General features: G+C 47.5%; 1 protein-coding gene across 4 annotated transcripts in view; it reads left to right on the top strand.

Annotated features, from left to right (window-relative positions):
- ZNFX1 (zinc finger NFX1-type containing 1) overlaps positions 1-13414 on the top strand; it is a 191909-nt gene extending 178495 nt beyond the window's left edge. For all 4 annotated transcript variants that reach the window (XM_069243475.1, XM_069243477.1, XM_069243474.1 and 1 more), the window contains exon 14: positions 10158-13414. In XM_069243475.1, the coding sequence (XP_069099576.1) occupies positions 10158-12590 (2433 nt within the window). In that variant the 3' untranslated portion in view covers positions 12591-13414. The remainder of the gene's footprint in view (positions 1-10157) is intronic.
- The last annotated feature ends 6449 nt before the right edge of the window (positions 13415-19863 follow it).

Raw genomic sequence — 19863 nt, 5'->3', positions numbered from 1 at the left:
TTTGGAGCAGGTCCGCTGTCCTCTGGAGTTTCTTGTCGTCGTCGAAGCAGGGCAGTCCTCAGAGGATTCCGAGGTCGCTGGTCCCTTTGGAAGGCGTCGCTGGAGCAGAGTTCTTTGGAAGGCAGGAGACAGGCCAGTGAGTTTCTGGAGCCAAGGCAGTTGTTGTCTTCTGGTCTTCCTCTGCAGGGGTTTTCAGCTAGGCCGTCCTTCTTCTTGTTGTTGCAGGAATCTCATTTCTAGGTTCAGGGAGAGCCCTTAAATACTAAATTTAAGGGCGTGTTTAGGTCTGGGGGGTTAGTAGCCAATGGCTACTAGCCCTGAGGGTGGGTACACCCTCTTTGTGCCTCCTCCCAAGGGGAGGGGGTCACATCCCTAATCCTATTGGGGGAATCCTCCATCTGCAAGATGGAGGATTTCTAAAAGTTAGAGTCACCTCAGCTCAGGACACCTTAGGGGCTGTCCTGACTGGCCAGTGACTCCTCCTTGTTATTCTCATTATTTTCTCCGGCCTTGCCGCCAAAAGTGGGGGCCGGAGGGGGCGTGCAACTCCACTAGCTGGAGTGTCCTGCGGTGCTGTGACAAAGGGGTGAGCCTTTGAGGCTCACCGCCAGGTGTTACAGCTCCTGCCTGGGGGAGGTGTTAGCATCTCCACCCAGTGCAGGCTTTGTTACTGGCCTCAGAGTGACAAAGGCACTCTCCCCATGGGGCCAGCAACATGTCTCTAGTGTGGCAGGCTGCTGGAACCAGTCAGCCTACACAGATAGTCGGTTAAGTTTCAGGGGGCACCTCTAAGGTGCCCTCTGTGGTGTACTTTACAATAAAATGTACACTGGCATCAGTGTCCATTTATTGTGCTGAGAAGTTTGATACCAAACTTCCCAGTTTTCAGTGTAGCCATTATGGTGCTGTGGAGTTCGTGTAAAACAGACTCCCAGACCATATACTCTTATGGCTACCCTGCACTTACAATGTCTAAGGTTTTGCTTAGACACTGTAGGGGCACAGTGCTCATGCACTGGTACCCTCACCTATGGTATAGTGCACCCTGCCTTAGGGCTGTAAGGCCTGCTAGAGGGGTGTCTTACCTATACTGCATAGGCAGTGAGAGGCTGGCATGGCACCCTGAGGGGAGTGCCATGTCGACTTACTCATTTTGTTCTCACTAGCACACACAAGCTGGTAGGCAGTGTGTCTGTGCTGGGTGAGGGGTCTCTAGGGTGGCATAATACATGCTGCAGCCCTTAGAGACCTTCCCTGGCATCAGGGCCCTTGGTACCAGAGGTACCAGTTACAAGGGACTTATCTGGATGCCAGGGTGTGCCAATTGTGGAATCAAAAGTACAGGTTAGGGAAAGAACACTGGTGCTGGGGCCTGGTTAGCAGGCCTCAGCACACTTTCAATTCAAAACATAGCATCAGCAAAGGCAAAACGTCAGGGGGTAACCATGCCAAGGAGGCATTTCCTTACACAACCCCCCCCCCCAAACGAAAGAGGATGAGACTAACCTTTCCCAAGAGAGTCTTCATTGTCTAAGTGGAAGAACCTGGAAAGGCCATCTGCATTGGCATGGGCAGTCCCAGGTCTGTGTTCCACTATAAAGTCCATTCCCTGTAGGGAGATGGACCACCTCAACAGTTTTGGATTTTCACCTTTCATTTGCATCAGCCATCTGAGAGGTCTGTGGTCAGTCTGAACTAGGAAGTGAGTACCAATGAGGTATGGTCTCAGCTTCTTCAGGGACCAAACCACAGCAAAGGCCTCCCTCTCAATGGCACTCCAACGCTGCTCCCTGGGGAGTAACCTCCTGCTAATGAAAGCAACAGGCTGGTCAAGGCCATCATCATTTGTTTGGGACAAAACTGCCCCTATCCCATGTTCAGAGGCATCGGTTTGCACAATGAACTGCTTGGAGTAATCTGGAGCTTTTAGAACTGGTGCTGTGCACATAGCTTGTTTTTAGGGTGTCAAAGGCCTGTTGGCATTCTACAGTCCAGTTTACTTTCTTGGGCATTTTCTTGGAGGTGAGTTCTGTGAGGGCTGTCACAATGGATCCATATCCCTTCACAAACCTCCTGTAGTACCCAGTCAAGCCAAGGAATGCCTTACTTGAGTCTGGGTTTTTGGAGCTGCCCAGTCCAGAATAGTCTGGATCTTAGGCTGGAGTGGCTGAACTTGGCCTCCACCTACAAGGTGTCCCAAGTAAACCACAGTTCCCTGCCCTATCTGGCATTTGGATGCCTTGATAGAGAGGCCTGCAGATTGCAGAGCCTTCCAAACCTTCTTCAGGTGGACCAGGTGATCCTGCCAGGTGGAGCTGAAGACAGCAATATCATCAAGATAAGCTGCACTAAAGGATTCCAGCCCAGCAAGGACTTGATTCACCAACCTTTGGAAGGTGGCAGGGGCATTCTTTAAACCAAAGGGCATAACAGTGAACTGATAATGCCCATCAGGTGTGGAGAATGCTGTCTTTTCTTTTGCTCCAGGGGCCATTTTGATTTGCCAGTACCCTGCTGTTAAGTCAAAGGTACTTAAAAATTTGGCAGCCCCTAATTTGTCTATTAGCTCATCAGCTCTAGGAATGGGATGAGCATCTGTCTTGGTGACAGAGTTGAGACCTCTGTAGTCCACACAAAACCTCATCTCTCTCTTTCCTTCTTTGGTGTGAGGTTTGGGGACTAAGACCACTGGGCTAGCCCAGGGGCTGTCAGAGTACTCAATTACTCCCAATTCCAGCATCTTGTGGACTTCCACCTTGAGGCTTTCCTTAACTTGGTCAGACTGTCTAAATATTTTGTTTTTGACAGGCATGCTGTCTCCTGTGTCCACATCATGGGTACACAGGTGTGTCTGACCAGGGGTTAGGGAAAAGAGTTCAGCAAACTGTTGCAGGACCTTCCTGCAGTCAGACTGCTGCTGGCTAGAGAGGGTGTCTGAGTAGATCACTCCATCTACTGAGCCATCTTTAGGGTCTGATGAGAGGAGATCAGGGAGAGGTTCACTCTCAGCTTCCTGGTCCTCATCTGTTACCATCAACAGATTTACATCAGCCCTGTCATGGAAGAGCTTAAGGAGGTTCACATGGATCACCCTCTTGGGGCTCCTGCTTGTGCCCAGGTCCACCAGGTAGGTGACCTGACTCTTCCTCTCTAGTACTGGGTAAGGGCCACTCCATTTGTCCTGAAGTGCCCTGGGAGCCACAGGCTCCAGAACCCAGACTTTCTGCCCTGGTTGAAATTCAACCAGTGCAGCCTTTTGGTCATACCACAACTTCTGGAGTTGTTGGCTGGCCTCAAGGTTTTTACTTGCCTTTTCCATGTACTCTGCCATCCTTGAGCGAAGGCCAAGTACATAGTCCACTATGTCTTGTTTAGGCTCATGAAGAGGTCTCTCCCAGCCTTCTTTAACAAGAGCAAGTGGTCCCCTTACAGGGTGGCCAAACAGAAGTTCAAAGGGTGAGAATCCTACTCCCTTCTGAGGCACCTCTCTGTAAGCGAAAAGCAGACATGGCAGGAGGACATCCCATCTCCTTTTGAGTTTTTCTGGGAGCCCCATGATCATGCCCTTTAATGTCTTGTTGAATCTCTCAACAAGGCCATTAGTTTGTGGATGATATGGTGTAGTGAATTTATAAGTCACTCCACACTCATTCCACATGTGTTTTAGGTAAGCTGACATGAAGTTGGTACCTCTGTCAGAAACCACCTCCTTAGGGAAACCCACTCTGGTAAAGATACCAATGAGGGCCTTGGCTACTGCAGGGGCAGTAGTCGACCTAAGGGGAATAGCTTCAGGATACCTAGTAGCATGATCCACTACTACTAGGATGTACATATTTCCTGAGGTTGTGGGAGGTTCTAGTGGACCAACTATGTCCACACCCACTCTTTCAAAGGGGACCCCCACCACTGGAAGTGGAATGAGGGGGGCCTTTGGATGCCCACCTGTCTTACCACTGGCTTGACAGGTGGGGCAGGAGAGGCAAAACTCCTTAACCTTCTGGGACATATTGGGGCAGTAGAAGTGGTTGACTAACCTCTCCCACGTCTTGGTTTGTCCCAAATGCCCAGCAAGGGGAATATCATGGGCTAAGGTCAGAATAAACTCTCTGAAACCCTGAGGCACTACCACTCTCCTAGTGGCACCAGGTTTGGGATCTCTTGCCTCAGTGTAGAGGAGTCCATCTTCCCAATAGACCCTATGTGTTCCATTTTCCTTGCCTTTGGACTCTTCAGCAGCTTGCTGCCTAAGGCCTTCAAGAGAGGGACAGGTTTCTTGTCCCTTACACAACTCTTCCCTTGAGGGTCCCCCTGGGCCCAAGAGCTCAACCTGATAAGGTTCCAGCTCCATAGGCTCAGTTCCCTCAGAGGGCAGAACTTCTTCCTGAGAAGAGAGGTTCTCTTTTTGGTGTTGTGTTGCAGCTGGTTTCCCAGCTGACTTTCCTTGTCTCTTGGTAGGCTGGGCCATTTTTCCAGACTCCAGCTCTACTTTTTCACCCTGTGCCTTGCACTGTGCCCTAGTTTTGACACACACCAGTTCAGGGATACCCAGCATGGCTGCATGGGTTTTCAGTTCTACCTCAGCCCATGCTGAGGACTCCAGGTCATTTCCAAGCAAACAGTCTACTGGGATATTTGAGGAGACCACCACCTGTTTCAGGCCATTGACCCCTCCCCACTCTAAAGTTACCATAGCCATGGGATGTACTTTAGTCTGATTGTCAGCGTTGGTGACTGGATAAGTTTGTCCAGTCAGGTATTGGCCAGGGGAAACCAGTTTCTCTGTCACCATAGTGACACTGGCACCTGTATCCCTCAGGCCTTCTACACTTGTCCCATTAATTAAGAGCTGCTGCCTGTACTTTTGCATGTTAGGGGGCCAGGCAGCCAGTGTGGCTAAATCCACCCCACCCTCAGAGACTAATGTAGCTTCAGTGTGACACCTGATTTGCTCTGGGCACACTGTTGATCCCACTTGGAGACTGGCCATTCCAGTTTTAGCTGGATGGGAGTTAGAAGTGGTATCTTTCTTGGGACAGGCCTTGTCTCCAGTTTGGTGTCCAGACTGACTACAGTTTCGACACCAGGCCTTTTTGGGATCAAAGTTTTTACCCTTGTACCCAGGATTGTTTTGTGAAGAGGCTCTGGGCCCACCCTCCTGTGCAGGTTTTTGGGGGCCTGTAGAAGACTCTTTACTATTTTTATTTTTGGCTGTCTCACCACCCTTCCCCTGGGGAGGTTTTGTGACCCCTTTCTTTTGGTCACCCCCTGTGGAAGTTTTGGACACCCTAGTCTTGACCCAATGGTCCGCCTTCTTTCCCAATTCTTGGGGAGAAATTGGTCCTAGGTCCACCAGATGCTGATGCAGTTTATCATTGAAACAATTACTTAATAGGTGTTCTTTCACAAATAAATTGTACAGCCCATCATAATCATTTACACCATTTCCTTGAATCCAACCATCTAGTGTTTTTACTGAGTAGTCTACAAAGTCAACCCAGGTCTGGCTCGAGGATTTTTGAGCCCCCCTGAATCTAATCCTATACTCCTCAGTGGAGAATCCAAAGCCCTCAATCAGGGTACCCTTCATGAGGTCATAAGATTCTGCATCTTTTTTAGAGAGTGTGAGGAGTCTATCCCTACACTTTCCTGTGAACATTTCCCAAAGGAGAGCACCCCAGTGAGATTTGTTCACTTTTCTGGCTTCACAAGCCCTCTCAAAAGCTGTGAACCATTTGGTGATGTCATCACCATCTTCATATTTAGTTACAATCCCTTTGGGGATTTTCAACATGTCAGGAGAATCTCTGACCCTAGTTATGTTGCTGCCACCATTGATGGGTCCTAGGCCCATCTCTTGTCTTTCCCTTTCTATGGCTAGGATCTGTCTTTCCAAAGCCAATCTTTTGGCCATCCTGGCTAACTGGATGTCCTCTTCACTGGAGTTATCCTCAGTGATTTCAGAGTTGTTGGTCCCTCCTGTGAGGGAACCAGCATCTCTGACTATTATTTGTGGAGTCAGGGCTTGAGAAGCCCTGTTCTCCCTAGATAGGACTGGTGGGGGGGAATCACCCTCCAAGTCACTATCATCATCCTCTGTGTTGCCATCCTCAGAGGGGTTGGCTCTTTCAAACTCTGCCAACAGCTCCTGGAGCTGTAGTTTGGAAGGTCTGGAGCCCATTGCTATTTTCTTTAGTTTACAGAGTGACCTTAGCTCTCTCATCTGTAGATGGAGGTAAGGTGTGGTGTCGAGTTCCACCACATTCACATCTGTATTAGACATTATGCTTCTAAAAGTTGGAATACTTTTTAAGAAACTAAAAATAGTTCTAGGTTCTAATTCAAACTTTCACAAACTTTTAAACTCTAAAAGAAATGCTAAACAGGATCTAACACAAGGCCCTAGCAGGACTTTTAAGAATTTAGAAAACTTTTCAAATTGCAAAAATCAATTTCTAATGACAATTTTGGAATTTGTCGTGTGATCAGGTATTGGCTGAGTAGTCCAGCAAATGCAAAGTCTTGTACCCCACCGCTGATCCACCAATGTAGGAAGTTGGCTCTGTATGTGCTATTTCAAAGTAAGGAATAGCATGCACAGAGTCCAAGGGTTCCCCTTAGAGGTAAAATAGTGGTAAAAAGAGATAATACTAATGCTCTATTTTGTGGTAGTGTGGTCGAGCAGTAGGCTTATCCAAGGAGTAGTGTTAAGCATTTGTTGTACATACACATAGACAATAAATGAGGTACACACACTCAGAGACAAATCCAGCCAATAGGTTTTGTATAGAAAAATATCTTTTCTTAGTTTATTTTAAGAACCACAGGTTCAAATTTAACTTGTAATATCTTGTTTGAAAGGTATTGCAGGTAAGTACATTAGGAACTTTGAATCATTTCAATTGCATGTGTACTTTTCAAGTTATTCACAAATAGCTATTTTAAAAGTGGACACAGCGCAATTTTCACAGTTCCTGGGGGAGGTAAGTTTTTGTTAGTTTTACCAGGTAAGTAAGACACTTACAGGGTTCAGTTCTTGGTCCAAGGTAGCCCACCGTTGGGGGTTCAGAGCAACCCCAAAGTTACCACACCAGCAGCTCAGGGCCGGTCAGGTGCAGAGTTCAAAGTGGTGCCCAAAACGCATAGGCTTCAATGGAGAGAAGGGGGTGCCCCGGTTCCAGTCTGCCAGCAGGTAAGTACCCGCGTCTTCGGAGGGCAGACCAGGGGGGTTTTGTAGGGCACCGGGGGGGACACAAGCCCACACAGAAATTTCACCCTCAGCGGCGCGGGGGCAGCCGGGTGCAGTGTTAGAACAAGCGTCGGGTTCGCAATGGAAGTCAATGAGAGATCAAGGGATCTCTTCAGCGCTGCAGGCAGGCAAGGGGGGGCTTCCTCGGGGAAACCTCCACTTGGGCGAGGGAGAGGGACTCCTGGGGGTCACTTCTGCAGTGAAAGTCCGGTCCTTCAGGTCCTGGGGGCTGCGGGTGCAGGGTCTTTTCCAGGCGTCGGGACTTAGGTTTCAGAGAGTCGCGGTCAGGGGAAGCCTCGGGATTCCCTCTGCAGGCGGCGCTGTGGGGGCTCAGGGGGGACAGGTTTTGGTACTCACAGTTGTAGAGTAGTCCGGGGGTCCTCCCTGAGGTGTTGGTTCTCCACCAGCCGAGTCGGGGTCGCCGGGTGCAGTGTTGCAAGTCTCACGCTTCTTGCGGGGAGATTGCAGGGTTCTTTAAAGCTGCTCCTTTGGATAAAGTTGCAGTCTTTTTGGAGCAGGTCCGCTGTCCTCAGGAGTTTCTTGTCGTCGTCGAAGCAGGGCAGTCCTCAGAGGATTCAGAGGTCGCTGGTCCCTTTGGAAGGCGTCGCTGGAGCAGAGTTCTTTGGAAGGCAGGAGACAGGCCGGTGAGTTTCTGGAGCCAAGGCAGTTGTTGTCTTCTGGTCTTCCTCTGCAGGGGTTTTCAGCTAGGCCGTCCTTCTTCTTGTTGTTGCAGGAATCTCATTTCTAGGTTCAGGGAGAGCCCTTAAATACTAAATTTAAGGGCGTGTTTAGGTCTGGGGGGTTAGTAGCCAATGGCTACTAGCCCTGAGGGTGGGTACTCCCTCTTTGTGCCTCCTCCCAAGGGGAGGGGGTCACATCCCTAATCCTATTGGGGGAATCCTCCATCTGCAAGATGGAGGATTTCTAAAAGTTAGAGTCACCTCAGCTCAGGACACCTTAGGGGCTGTCCTGACTGGCCAGTGACTCCTCCTTGTTATTCTCATTATTTTCTCCGGCCTTGCCGCCAAAAGTGGGGGCCGGGGCCGGAGGGGGCGGGCAACTCCACTAGCTGGAGTGTCCTGCGGTGCTGTGACAAAGGGGTGAGCCTTTGAGGCTCACCGCCAGGTGTTACAGCTCCTGCCTGGGGGAGGTGTTAGCATCTCCACCCAGTGCAGGCTTTGTTACTGGCCTCAGAGTGACAAAGGCACTCTCCCCATGGGGCCAGCAACATGTCTCTAGTGTGGCAGGCTGCTGGAACCAGTCAGCCTACACAGATAGTCGGTTAAGTTTCAGGGGGCACCTCTAAGGTGCCCTCTGTGGTGTACTTTACAATAAAATTTACACTGGCATCAGTGTGCATTTATTGTGCTGAGAAGTTTGATACCAAACTTCCCAGTTTTCAGTGTAGCCATTATGGTGCTGTGGAGTTCGTGTAAAACAGACTCCCAGACCATATACTCTTATGGCTACCCTGCACTTACAATGTCTAAGGTTTTGCTTAGACACTGTAGGGGCACAGTGCTCATGCACTGGTACCCTCACCTATGGTATAGTGCACCCTGCCTTAGGGCTGTAAGGCCTGCTAGAGGGGTGTCTTACCTATACTGCATAGGCAGTGAGAGGCTGGCATGGCACCCTGAGGGGAGTGCCATGTCGACTTACTCATTTTGTTCTCACTAGCACACACAAGCTGGTAGGCAGTGTGTCTGTGCTGGGTGAGGGGTCTCTAGGGTGGCATAATACATGCTGCAGCCCTTAGAGACCTTCCCTGGCATCAGGGCCCTTGGTACCAGAGGTACCAGTTACAAGGGACTTATCTGGATGCCAGGGTGTGCCAATTGTGGAATCAAAAGTACAGGTTAGGGAAAGAACACTGGTGCTGGGGCCTGGTTAGCAGGCCTCAGCACACTTTCAATTCAAAACATAGCATCAGCAAAGGCAAAAAGTCAGGGGGTAACCATGCCAAGGAGGCATTTCCTTATATATATATATATATATATATATATATATATATATATATATATATATATATATATATATATACATTTCTTCACTCTTTACCTTACCCTCCTGCGGAAAAACAATCTAACAAAGGACTAGATGCCCATGCGCACTATCACAGAGCGAAGGAGTCACTCGATCTCGTGACTCGAAAAAGCTTCTCAGAAGAAAAACAGCTTGTAACGCTCCGAGCCCAACACTAGATGGCGGACGTATGCAAAGCATGTGAATCTGCAGCACTACATGCCACAAACAGATGCCTACTGGGTAAGTAACATTTTCTATATATATATATATATATATATATATATATATATATATATATATATATATATACACATACACACAAGCACACCAATATTTGTGTGTGTGTATGGGTTTAACTATATATATATCTATATATATATATATATATATATATATATATATATATAATCTATATAAAATACTTACCTTTTGTGGCAGTGGCATATTTGTGGTAAAGGCATTTTGTAAAGGGATTAGGTTTTAAAGGCGTTGTGGTAAAGGCATGTGTTGTATCGTGATATAACCAACTGTTGCCGTTACCAGGTGCTATGCTTGGGATCTGTGGTTTGCTCCCATATTGTGTAACCCACGGACCATCAAGTTGTCCAGGACAATTAATTGTGGTCAATGACAACAAATGTGATGTTGTCCAGGACCGTATTCATGTACTGCATTAGCTCTTTTTCTACAACCTCCCTGCTGCATGACTGTGATCCATCTAAGTCTTTCCTGCAAGGACCAGAGCTGACCTTTGAGGTCTGGAGCCGTGTAATGATGTCTGTCCAAAACTATGAAACCTCACTATCAAAGAGTGTACATGAAAACAAGTTGCACTAGTTGATTCTCTTGTTTCATAACTTCTCTCTTGTTTTGCTTCCAGGGGGTGTCCTCCAATCTTTTCTTTGTGGAACATGACTTTCCAGAGCATGAGATTCCAGATGGAAGAAGCCACCAGAACCAGCATGAGGCACAGTTTGTGGTGGAACTTTGCAAGTATTTTCTGTGCCAGGATTATCAGCCCTCTCAGATCACCATCCTCACCACCTATACAGGACAGCTATTCTGCCTTCGCAAACTGATGCCTGCTAAGACATTTGCTGGTGTGAAGGTGCATGTAGTTGACAAGTACCAAGGCGAAGAGAATGATATAATTTTACTGTCTCTTGTTCGGAGTAATAAAGAAGGGAAGGCGGGTTTTCTCCAGATTTCTAATCGTATTTGTGTGGCACTCTCCAGAGCTAAGAAAGGACTGTACTGCATTGGGAACATGGGCATGCTGGGAAAGATACCTCTGTGGAGCAGAATCATTCACAAATTGAGAGAGCAGTGCCAGGTGGGAAAAGCACTGCTGCTTTACTGCCAGAATCACCCCAGTACCAGAACATTGGTGTCCAAGGCAGCTGATTTCCGCAATGTGCCAGAAGGAGGTTGCAGTCGTCCCTGTGAATTCAGACTTCCCTGCGGGCATGTATGCACCCGGGCATGCCATCCTTATGACTTGGAGCACAAAGAGTTTCACTGCATGAAGCCATGCCAGAAAATATTGTGTGATATAGGCCACCGATGCCCACAAGTGTGCTTCGAGCCTTGTGGGGACTGCGTTGTGGAAGTACAAAAGATAATCCGCAAATGTGGCCACCGGCAGCAGGTGCCCTGTTCAATGCCTGTAGAAGACTTCTGTTGCCAGGAACCTTGTAAGAAGCTCCTCAGGTGTGGGCATGCATGTGACAAGGTCTGTGGAGAAGAATGTGAGGAACAATGCCCCCAAAAGGTCACAGTGACGCTAAAGTGTGGACACACCCAGCAGGTAAAGTGCTGGACCAAGCAAGACATAGATTACGGTATGCCAGTGAAATGCAACATTCAGTGCCATGCTACCTTGGACTGTGGCCATCCCTGTTGTGGTTCTTGCCATACTTGTTATGAAGGAAGATTTCATGAACACTGTAAGCACACATGCAACCGTCTACTGATATGCTCACATGAGTGTCTGGAGCCATGCACTGAGTGTCCTCCATGCCAGAGAATGTGTGAGAACCGTTGTGTCCATAGCCAGTGCAAGAAGAAGTGTGGTGAGTCTTGTGCCCACTGTGTGGAGCCTTGCGAATGGTCATGCAGGCACCACCAGTGCAGAAAGCTTTGCTCTGAGCCATGTGACAGGCCTCCATGCAATGTCCCGTGCTCTAAGATACTGAAATGTGGGCACCCATGCATTGGGCTCTGTGGTGAGCCATGCCCTACAAAATGCCGTGTGTGCAACCATGACGAAATCACCCAGATTTTCTTTGGCTTTGAGGATGAGCCTGATGCACGATATGTACAGCTAGAGGACTGCAAACATATCTTTGAAGTTACTGGGTTTGACCTCTATATGAACAGCAATGGAGACGACCAGGAAACATTTATCAAATTGAAGGTTTGTCCCATTTGCCAGACCCCTATAAGGAGGAATTTGAGGTATAGCTCCCTCATCAAGGAGCGACTGGAGGAGATTGAAAAAGTGAAGGTGAAACTTCGGGGTTCAGCTTTCGAAATTTTAGAAAATAGGCAGCGATTGCAGTCACAGCTTGCTAAGATAAAGGATATTCGTAGGAATGTTCCCATGGAGTATAAGATGATGGAAGAGAAGCTTATGTTGACTGATCTGTCTCTCAAGGACCTTGAATGCTTGGAGAACCAGATGGTGTTTTATGAAAGGTTGGGTGGCTTGATGAGTTCCATGAATAAAATGGATGTGGATGAGAAACCTAGGCTACGCAAGAGGCTAGCAGATGTTCAGAACTGGCTGGAGAAACCTAGGATAATCTTTTCCAAACAAGAACTCTTAGACATTCAGAGTGAATTGCAGCGGTTGACCTACCTGGTGGATCTTCTCACCAGATGCAAAATAGCAGCTGGAAAGATTAATGATACTACCCAGAGCGAGATCAAGAAATTACGCCAGGTTCTGGAGGCCACCAAGCGTTTCACAGAAGATGAGGAACGGCTGGTGAAGGCAAAACTCAAGGATCTAAAGTCTGTCCTCCCTTGCTCAGGTCTCGGGATCAGTGATGATGAGCGGGTGATGATTGTTGCAGCTATGGCCATCCCTCAGGGTCATTGGTTTAAGTGCCCCAACGACCACATCTACCTGATCACCGAGTGTGGTGGGGCAATGGAAAAGAGCAGATGCCCAGAATGCAATGCAGAGATTGGGGGAGAGAACCATACCTTGGTGCAAAGTAACCAGTTAGCTTCGGAAATGGATGGTGCGCGGCATGCTGCCTGGTCTGAGATGGCCAATAACATGTTCAACTTTGATGGCTTGAGATAGCTGGGTTAGTACAGTGCAATTTTTTTTTAAAGTAGTAGCAAAGAATCCAGCATTATCTTAATAGCTATACATAATCTTAGTAAAACAATCTTCCTCTTTACCCAGCTGTTTTAATCGTTTCCATGCTTGCTGATGCCAGTTTTGGAAATTACTCTTTCACAGACAATATTTAACTTTAAAGTGTGAGTATTTTACCCACTCAGCTGGAATCAAGATTGGGGAAAGGTTTATTAAGAATATACGTGGTATGGAATGTTTTATTTGTGGAAGTAATGGGGCTTGACAAACACAATAATTGATTTTAAAAATAATGACTATACAATTATTTTGTAAATGTGCTATTAAAACTGTGGAACAACTTCGAGAAAGACCTTGTAAACCCCTTCTATAACACAGTATAGAGTGGGGTGATAGAACGGGAGACATCACCAGTGATGGGCAGCAGATGGCCAAAGTATCTCTGTATGGTCTCTAAGTGATAATTATTTCCCTCAGCCTATCTTCTGCTCAGTGTGATGATGTTCCTCCAGTTTCTGCAGTGCAAGGAAGAAATGCATTAATCGTCAATGAATTATGGGTTATAAACCTATCCCCATCCCCCTACGATTATGCTGTACTGAAAACTCTTTGCCCGGTTCTCCTCTTTTATCATACCGAACTGATTTGTACACTCCATAATCTCAGGACCTTTTTAACCTTCCAGTTGTTTTGCAATGGGGCCTCCTTGAAGGTCCTGCACAGGCACTTACCTGAATGATCCTCTGTGTTCTGTACTATGCACTTTAGAACCAAATGGGAATGAATAAAGTAGTTCCTAATCAGAAGGAGGATGTGTTTGCGTCTTTTGTTTTTTTTAACCCTGGCTTTCAGTTAACTCTATTGTTTCCCACATCACTCTATTGCTTCCTCCACTTTCATCTCTAGCTTTCCTTTAGTTCTTGGACTCAGAGCCTCTGCGTCTTCTTTCATTCCAGTTTCTCTCCCACTTCAGTTGAGTACGATGGAGCACTGACTGACCTAACTAGGCAGGTCTCCATGAAGACAGACCCTTTGTTAAAGCAAGCAATTAAAAGACTTTATTAAAATAAAGTGCATGTTTCCGACAATCAATTTAAGACAGAAGTATGCAAGGTATGTATATCTCTAATGTCCTGAAGCTGCAGAATTACTGTTACAGATAAAGTAGATGTTTTCTAATGAACCAACTTCTTGATTTTGTGGCTAAACAGAGCATTTTAGGTCAGACGACCAGTTTCTGTGCCTGGAATGGAATGGAATGTGTGCTTGTCTTAGCCCTGAATGACACTGGAGTAGAAATAGCATGGGGCAATTTTGAGCTCTGAATCTTTCAGTCGGTCAGTGGCATTCAACCTTGTTTTTTTTTCCGAATGTGAATTGCTTGTTACAATATAAACACATAATACACTTTAGGTTATTAAATACAAACAAAGCTGATCAAAAGCTTAACTTCAGATCATTTTAACTGCGGATTTCTCATCTTTAAAATACCCCAAATGGCAGTTTGGTGATCTTGTAGCAACCCACAAGAGATGTAGGAGGCTCAGGATCAGTTCCTTTCTTTCCATGCCACTTGAACAGATAGCAAGGTCTTTTTCCAATTTTGTTGGTTGTCTGACAAGTCTCCCCCAAAAAATAAAAATAAATAAATAAGACGGTGCTAGGGACGATGTTTCCCTGAAGGTGACAAGATTCAGGCTGTACCAGGACTGCAGGAAGCAGATGCTCTGTATTGACCCACATGGCGTGTACGTTTGGTGCTTCTGCTGCGGTCATAACTCGAAGTTATGTGCAAAATGTGCCCTCATGTACTTGAGGGCGATAAAGGGCAGGAGGCCAAATTCTACTTTGATAAGCATAAGAAAACTTCCACATTTCAAGCAACCATCTTACTTTCGCTACAAATTGTGTGGCTGATCCCACGCAGAGATCTGTTCTCCCTCAAATTCTTAAGTTGAGTTGAGCTGGAAAAGCACAATAAAGCTAAATGGAAGTTGACCCCATCCTGCCACTCAAAATCAAGCAAGAAGTTGAGAGTATGACACTCGAAGTGCTCCTCGTATCTAGTGACTTCCAAATGCCATTGCAAGCCACAGTTGGCTCTGGCCCACCTGAATACAACTGGTGATTACCAACCCCTCAGCAAATTGTGGCCTTCAGGGAAAGGGAAAATTGCCTTTGTGACATGGTTACCCCCAACTTTTGCCACTGGTACTGAGGTTTTGCGACTGAAGGTTCACTAGGTTCCTGTTAACCAGGTCCCCAGTGCCATTATTCTTTCAGTAAAACTGGTACCTAAGGCATGGATATTAAAGTGGGTCCTTAACGGCTGCAGCATGTATTATGCCACCCTAAGGGTCTCCCCTACAAATTGCATGCAGACTGCCATTGCAGGCTGCGTAACATGGTGCAACCCACGTGCCAGAGTCACTGCATATAATACACATAAGTCACCCCTGTAGTAGGCCTTAGAGCCCTAAGGTAGGGTGCATTATATTTTATGTGAGGACATATCTGCATGGGCAGATATGCCCCTGTGATGTCTAGTTCAAATACTAGATATTACAAGTGAACTTGGAAGCCATCTTAAGGTATTACGGTGTACTGGTCATTACGAATTACCCAGCTACATAATGGCTTCACTGAAACCTATTGTGTTTGGTATCAAACATGTTGTCTTAATAAAGCCATACTGATGCCAATATTGTCTTTATTATGGCAGGCACCAAGAGAGCACCTTAAAGCTACCCCCTGAAAAAATACTAATCCTGTAGTGTGGTGGCCGACTGGTATCAACAAGATTCTGACCCCCTGAGCCCGCCCTCTCTGAGGCCAGAAACAATGCCTGTTCTAGAGGAAAGTGTCATCATCTCCCCAACAGGATGGCTAGTAAATCAGCAGATCTGGGTGGGAAGCTTCAAAGCCTACACTGACCTTTGATATGCAAACCTGGCTTCCCCCAGACCTTGGGAATGCCACCCCCTGCCCTAAGGCCCATTTGTCACAGGACAGGTGGGAAATTAGGGCCACATGTACAAAGATCCGGTATTGCGACTCACAAACTGCGAGTCTTAGCGACTCGCAATTTGCAAGTCGCAATACTGGATGTACAACAGTGTACTTTACACTGTTTGCAATTCCCAATGGGGTCGCAAATGACCTACCTCATGAATATTCATGAGGTAGGTAGCAATTCGCGACCCTATTGGGAATGCTGCCCTCACAGGGGGATGGTGGCCTTCTGGAGACAGCAGACCACCATGTCTGTGACCGCTTTTAAATAAAGCAGTTTTTTTTTGGAAGTGCAGCCCATTTTCCTCAAAGGAAAACGAGATGCATTTCAAAATCAAAAATGAAAAGTTTTCTTTCCATTTTTTCAAAGCAGGCAGTGGTCCGTGGGAGTACTGCCTGCTCTGAAAAAATATTTTTGCTGCCATTCACAAAGGGGAAGAGGTCACATGGGGACCTTTTCCTGTTTACGAATGGGTTAGCACCAGTTAGGAACTGGTGCTAACTGCGATTGTTTTGAGACCGCATTTGCAGTCAGAAAACAATCATGCATACCATTTGGATTCCGTATTAGGAAGGGACTCCCTTAACACGCCCCTTCCTAATACCGAACCGCAAAACCCAAACTGCGATTCGGTAACAAGTTACCGAATCGCAGTTTGGGCTTTGTACATCCCAAAAAGAATTTTTCAAGTCGCAAGCGGGCCGATTCTGCGAATCGCCCCTTTGCGACTTGAAAAATGCTTCGTACATCCGGCCCTTAATTATGCAGGGAGTCTAGTACATCTCCAAGCTAGTCCCCCCTAAGGTGGGCTTCCTGATGTGTTCCACGAAAGAAGGGTTGCACCATCTTATTTTTGGTGGAGCTAGGAACTCTGGGACAGTGTTATACCCATCCCCCAAAGGAAATGGTTATCTAGGGGTGGAATCACCCCAGAGGTAAGGAACCCACTTTCTATTATCCTACACACTCCTAAATTCAGCACTCAGGTGGCTCCCTGACACCAGGAATTTAGATTTGTCTGACTACAAGAAGGACAGAGAAAAATTGACCAGCACAAGAACTGTCAACTAGCTGTGGACCTTGGTGCCAAACCCTGGCTACCTGCTCCTGTCCCAACAATTGCTAAGACCCAACTCATCCTGCAGCTGTGTATCCTCCAAAAGCCTTGGAGGCTTTCCAGCGCTTTGCCAACCAGCCATCATCTCCCATGGAGTGGAAGAGACACTTTACAACGCCAGCAGGCACCAACTCTGACTGTTAGGTTCTCTGTTTTGCTGACCATTGGTTCCACCAATAGAGCATCTGGCCAGGAAGAGGATCCAAGTATTCAGGAGAGCTGCCCCAATCGACCAATCCTGTCTTTCAGACATTGACCCTACCTGGAGCCTCCCTGCACCAATACCTGGACTATCACCAGCAATTGCAAACACCAAGGCTTGTTTGTGTTCAGTCGAAACACCACCACTGCCAAAACTTACCTGCATGTCGAGGGACTTTGAAAGAGGCCAACTCAACGCCAAAAGTCGTCTTGCTGTGTTTCTTCCCCCCTCGTCGGCAGGTGCACCAAGAAATGTGAGAGGGCCACATAGGTTCTCATTATCCTAATGTGACTACTGGATTTGGGCGGCAGAATCACCTGAATTGTGGGTACTGAGTACAATTCCACACCATTGACACCTGTCGGCTAATCCAGGTTTTCCGGCTAACTAGCAGTGCCTCATCTCCACCAGAGAGCGGATATGATTGTGGCAACCGGGTGCATGACAGAGAGGACTCCTCAGGGGTCTCGTGGTCGAACAGATCTTATCCCTTTCTCTCAGTTACATTAGTCTCACACAGGCAAAGACAAAGAGAAGCACAGTATAGTTCATTAAGGTTTATTGACGTAACTGCATCTTGGATAAAGTGTCATGTATTGCAATAACTAGGATGATCAAACACACTGAAAGCAAAATTGTGACAAGGAGAATGAAGCACAAAAACAGTCCCACCATACTACCACTAGGAATAATATATATGCAGTACCTACCTAAGCTATATGAGAGCACAGTGTAGGAAGTTGGCTCTGTATGTGCTATTTCAAAGTAAGGAATAGCATGCACAGAGTCCAAGGGTTCCCCTTAGAGGTAAAATAGTGGTAAAAAGAGATAATACTAATGCTCTATTTTGTGGTAGTGTGGTCGAGCAGTAGGTTTATCCAAGGAGTAGTGTTAAGCATTTGTTGTACATACACCTAGACAATAAATGAGGTACACACACTCAGAGACAAATCCAGCCAATAGGTTTTGTATAGAAAAATATATTTTCTTAGTTTATTTTAAGAACCACAGGTTCAAATTTAACATGTAATATCTTGTTTGAAAGGTATTGCAGGTAAGTACATTAGAAACTTTGAATCATTTCAATTGCATGTATACTTTTCAAGTTATTCACAAATAGCTATTTTACAAGTGGACACAGTGCAATTTTCACAGTTCCTGGGGGAGGTAAGTTTTTGTTAGTTTTACCAGGTAAGTAAGACACTTACAGGGTTCAGTTCTTGGTCCAAGGTAGCCCACCGTTGGGGGTTCAGAGCAACCCCAAAGTTACCACACCAGCAGCTCAGGGCCGGTCAGGTGCAGAGTTCAAAGTGGTGCCCAAAACGCATAGGCTTCAATGGAGAGAAGGGGGTGCCCCGGTTCCAGTCTGCCAGCAGGTAAGTACCCGTGTCTTCGGAGGGCAGACCAGGGGGGTTTTGTAGGGCACCGGGGGGGACACAAGCCCACACAGAAATTTCACCCTCAGCGGCGCGGGGGCGGCCGGGTGCAGTGTAAGGACAAGCGTCGGGTTCGCAATGGAAGTCAATGAGAGATCAAGGGATCTCTTCAGCGCTGCAGGCAGGCAAGGGGGGGCTTCCTCGGGGAAACCTCCACTTGGGCAGGGGAGAGGGACTCCTGGGGGTCACTTCTGCAGTGAAAGTCCGGTCCTTCAGGTCCTGGGGGCTGCGGGTGCAGGGTCTTTTCCAGGCGTCGGGACTTAGGTTTCAGAGAGTCGCGGTCAGGGGAAGCCTCGGGATTCCCTCTGCAGGCGGCGCTGTGGGGGCTCAGGGGGGACAGGTTTTGGTACTCACAGTCGTAGAGTAGTCCGGGGGTCCTCCCTGAGGTGTTGGTTCTCCACCAGCCGAGTCGGGGTCGCCGGGTGCAGTGTTGCAAGTCTCACGCTTCTTGCGGGGAGATTGCAGGGTTCTTTAAAGCTGCTCCTTTGGATAAAGTTGCAGTCTTTTTGGAGCAGGTCCGCTGTCCTCGGGAGTTTCTTGTCGTCGTCGAAGCAGGGCAGTCCTCAGAGGATTCAGAGGTCGCTGGTCCCTTTGGAAGGCATCGCTGGAGCAGGGTTCTTTGGAAGGCAGGAGACAGGCCGGTGAGTTTCTGGAGCCAAGGCAGTTGTTGTCTTCTGGTCTTCCTCTGCAGGGGTTTTCAGCTAGGCAGTCCTTCTTCTTGTTGTTGCAGGAATCTAGTTTCTAGGTTCAGGGAGGGCCCTTAAATACTAAATTTAAGGGCGTGTTTAGGTCTGGGGGGTTAGTAGCCAATGGCTACTAGCCCTGAGGGTGGGTACACCCTCTTTGTGCCTCCTCCCAAGGGGAGGGGGTCACATCCCTAATCCTATTGGGGGAATCCTCCATCTGCAAGATGGAGGATTTCTAAAAGTTAGAGTCACCTCAGCTCAGGACACCTTAGGGGCTGTCCTGACTGGCCAGTGACTCCTCCTTGTTATTCTCATTATTTTCTCCGGCCTTGCCGCCAAAAGTGGGGGCCGGAGGGGGCGGGCAACTCCACTAGCTGGAGTGTCCTGCGGTGCTGTGACAAAGGGGTGAGCCTTTGAGGCTCACCGCCAGGTGTTACAGCTCCTGCCTGGGGGAGGTGTTAGCATCTCCACCCAGTGCAGGCTTTGTTACTGGCCTCAGAGTGACAAAGGCACTCTCCCCATGGGGCCAGCAACATGTCTCTAGTGTGGCAGGCTGCTGGAACCAGTCAGCCTACACAGATAGTCGGTTAAGTTTCAGGGGGCACCTCTAAGGTGCCCTCTGTGGTGTATTTTACAATACAATGTACACTGGCATCAGTGTGCATTTATTGTGCTGAGAAGTTTGATACCAAACTTCCCAGTTTTCAGTGTAGCCATTATGGTGCTGTGGAGTTCGTGTAAAACAGACTCCCAGACCATATACTCTTATGGCTACCCTGCACTTACAATGTCTAAGGTTTT

The sequence above is a fragment of the Pleurodeles waltl genome, chromosome 7 (assembly GCF_031143425.1).
Source record: "Pleurodeles waltl isolate 20211129_DDA chromosome 7, aPleWal1.hap1.20221129, whole genome shotgun sequence".
Lineage (NCBI taxonomy): Eukaryota > Metazoa > Chordata > Amphibia > Caudata > Salamandridae > Pleurodeles > Pleurodeles waltl.
The sequence above is the reverse complement of the archived record's forward strand: the minus strand, read 5'-3'. Positions and strand labels throughout refer to the sequence as shown.